Source organism: Gastrolobium bilobum, unplaced genomic scaffold (genome assembly GCF_033153095.1).
Source record: "Gastrolobium bilobum isolate Gb01-03AN ecotype WA unplaced genomic scaffold, APGP_CSIRO_Gbil_v1 utg33098, whole genome shotgun sequence".
Taxonomy (NCBI): domain Eukaryota; kingdom Viridiplantae; phylum Streptophyta; class Magnoliopsida; order Fabales; family Fabaceae; genus Gastrolobium; species Gastrolobium bilobum.
In genome coordinates this window covers 205379-208412 of record NW_026896300.1, presented here as the reverse complement: position 1 = coordinate 208412, position 3034 = coordinate 205379, and the positions used below count along the sequence as shown (strand labels likewise).

Here is a 3034-nt window from a genome sequence, read left to right as displayed (position 1 = left end):
TTTTACTTTGATCAAAGTTGATCGTATATGGCTCCACCTAAAACTCCTTTCCTTATTATCAAAAAAAAAAAACAAAACTCTTTTCCTTCAATTGTTGTTATATGTATTTTTTTCTGACATAATTTTTTAATTTTTATATTATTTTGTTTCCCGAAAAAAAAAATTAGAGAATGAAAATCTAGAAAATTAATTTGACGACAATTTCCATCCTCTTTCGTTCTTTACGGTTGGCAACTGTTAGATTCAGGATAACCTCCCAACGTTTTGATTAATCTTGTGGCTTCTTGGTTGGTGTTGCCGCTGGAGTCAAAAGCGACAGAGGCAAAAAAACAAATAACCCTTCTCAATGTTCTCATAGTTCCGTGTATGCTTTTTACTCTGTAGTCTAACAGCTAGAAACTCCCACCTCAGCCATTAATTACGCTCCCAAGACACGGTCAACCATAGTTGGAGTCAAACTATGTCTATATAAGCACACCCTTCTCTCTCTCGGTTCTCTCAAAAACCCCCCATATACAATACAACAACAAACTTAGTTCACTTATTCTCTTCGCTTCTGGGCTTATTTTCACTCCTTTTGAAAGTTACACAAACTCAAACAGAAAAACAGGGATCAAAGTATACAAAAAGGGATATAATAATTACTTTGCTGAACTAATATGCCAAGAAAAGGAATGAGAAGCATCTTCTTCAAACAATCACCTCCTCCACCCACATCATCACTCCCACCTTTAATTGACGAAAACATCAAAACCGCAGAGTCTCTCATAACCAAATGGGATTATTCCACACCCAACCAATCCATAATCACTCCTCTTTTTAGCGGCACACGCGACGAAGCCAAACAGTACCTTAACGCCGTCAAGGGACTACAATCCGCTATGCAGAACCTGGCCGCACACGATCCCACCTCCAACACCCTTGTTAGAGCACATTTGTTGATGCAAGTCGCAATGAAGACGCTCGAGAAAGAGTTCTACCAGATATTATCCGCAAACAGAGATCACTTGGATCCCGAAACCGTCTCCAACCGTTCCTCCACCGATCGCGGAAGCAGCGTTTCTGATTTCGACGACGAATTCTCCGAGGACGAGTTTCGCGTTTCCGAAACGGAGAGGGTTTCCATGCTCGCCATGGCGGATTTGAAGGCAATTGCGGAATCCATGATTTTTTCCGGCTACGGAAAAGAGTGCGTCAAGGTTTACATCACCATGAGAAAATCGATCGTGGACGAGGCACTGTATCATCTTGGAGTAGAACGGTTGAGCTTCTCTCAGGTCCAGAAGATGGACTCGAAAGTGCTCGAGTTGAAAATTAAGAGCTGGTTGAACGCCGTCAAAGTCGCCGTCGGGACTCTGTTTAACGGCGAGAGAATCCTCTGCGATCACGTCTTCGCTGCGGCTTCGGAGAAGAGAATCGCGGAGTCTTGCTTCGCCGAGATTACAAAAGATGGCGCCGCGTCGCTGTTTGGATTCCCGGAAATGGTGGCAAAGTGCAAGAAAACGCCAGAGAAAATGTTCAGGACTCTGGATTTGTACGAAGCAATTTCCGACAACTGGCTACAAATTGAATCAATCTTCTCGTTCGAATCAACCTCAAATGTTCGCTCACAAGCAGTTACGTCTCAGGTGAAGCTCGGCGAGGCCGTTCGGATGATGTTATCTGACTTCGAATCGGCGATTCAGAAGGACACCTCCAAGACGGCGTTGCCAGGCGGTGGGGTCCACCCTCTCACGCGCTACGTGATGAACTACATCACTTTCCTCGCCGATTACAGCGGCATACTCGCTGACATCGTCGCTGATTGTCCGCAATCTCCGTTGCCGGAGTCTTACTATCGCAGCCCGACGCACGAGGAAAATCCGTCTTCGTCCGATATATCGGAGAAGATCGCGTGGCTTATACTCGTCGTGCTCTGCAAGCTTGATGGAAAAGCAGAACTCTACAAGGACATAGCGCTTTCCTACTTGTTCCTTGCCAATAACATGCAATACGTCGTCGTTAAGGTCCGCAAATCCAACCTAGGGTTCGTTCTCGGAGAGGATTGGTTGGCGACGCACGAATTGAAGGTTAGAGAGTACGTTTCCAAGTATGAGCGCCTAGGGTGGAGCTCCGTGTTGTCGTCGCTGCCGGAAAATCCCAAGGCGGAGTTGCCGGCGGAACAAGCCAGGGCTTGCTTCGTTAGCTTCAACGCAGCGTTTCATGAAGTTTGCAGGAAACAGTCCTCGTGGACCGTATCCGACTCGAAACTGCGAGACCAAATCAAAGTCTCGATAGCTTCGAAACTGGTTCCCAAGTACAGTGAATTCTACGAGAAGAATCGGGTCGGGTCGGATCAAGTTGTAAGAGTTTTACCCGATGAAATAGGGAATAATTTGTCTGACATTTTGTATGGGATTGGAGATTCGGGTAGCGTCTCGTCACATTCTTCGTCGACGACGTCGTCTCCGCGTCGCTCCAATCGCCGGTGATGTTGGAGGTCATTGATGACGTCACGACTAACCGTTTTTTTTTTTTTTTTTTAATTATGGGTAGATAAAAACGACAAGATTGAGTTTTCATACGTGTTTACATGCGTGTGTTATATGATTTTATTGTTTTAAGGGAAGTGTGATTTTCTAGAGAAATCAGGGAAATATTCCATCATTTTTTTTGATACATCCAGTAATCGAATACACAATTTATTACATTAACTACCCACGTACTTTACTACCAGACGACTAACACTAGTGGCTTAATATTTCATCATTTCATAAGCAATAAACATGACCAAAAGAACGTGAAGCGGTAAATGAAAATGAAAAACAAGCTGAAGAAGTTAGTGAGCAAAATACCTAATGGGTGCAGCTCAGTTGGTAATTTGGCGTTGAGTTAGTGGGATTGGATATGTGTTCGATTCGCGCTGAATGCATTCTTGGGGAGGGGGCTGAACCTTTAGCCATCACTGTTCCCCGCACTCCGGATTAGTCCCATAGCCGGCTCAAAGAGTCGAAGCTCGTGGGGATACCGGAGGGAGTCAACTCGTCTCAAAGAG

The 3034-nt window shown here is 44.9% G+C and overlaps 1 protein-coding gene across 1 annotated transcript; it reads left to right on the top strand.

Moving 5' to 3' along the window:
* The first annotated feature begins 536 nt into the window (after positions 1 to 536).
* On the top strand, positions 537 to 2482 carry LOC133298758 (exocyst complex component EXO70H1-like). Its single transcript, XM_061498098.1, has one exon. The coding sequence runs from the start codon at positions 660 to 662 to the stop codon at positions 2469 to 2471; it is 1812 nt and encodes a 603-aa protein (XP_061354082.1). The 5' UTR covers positions 537 to 659; the 3' UTR covers positions 2472 to 2482.
* The last annotated feature ends 552 nt before the right edge of the window (positions 2483 to 3034 follow it).

Bases quoted from the DNA above. Each gene is read 5' to 3' on its own strand.
- LOC133298758 (XM_061498098.1), top strand. From the start codon at position 660: ATGCCAAGAAAAGGAATGAGAAGCATCTTCTTCAAACAATCACCTCCT.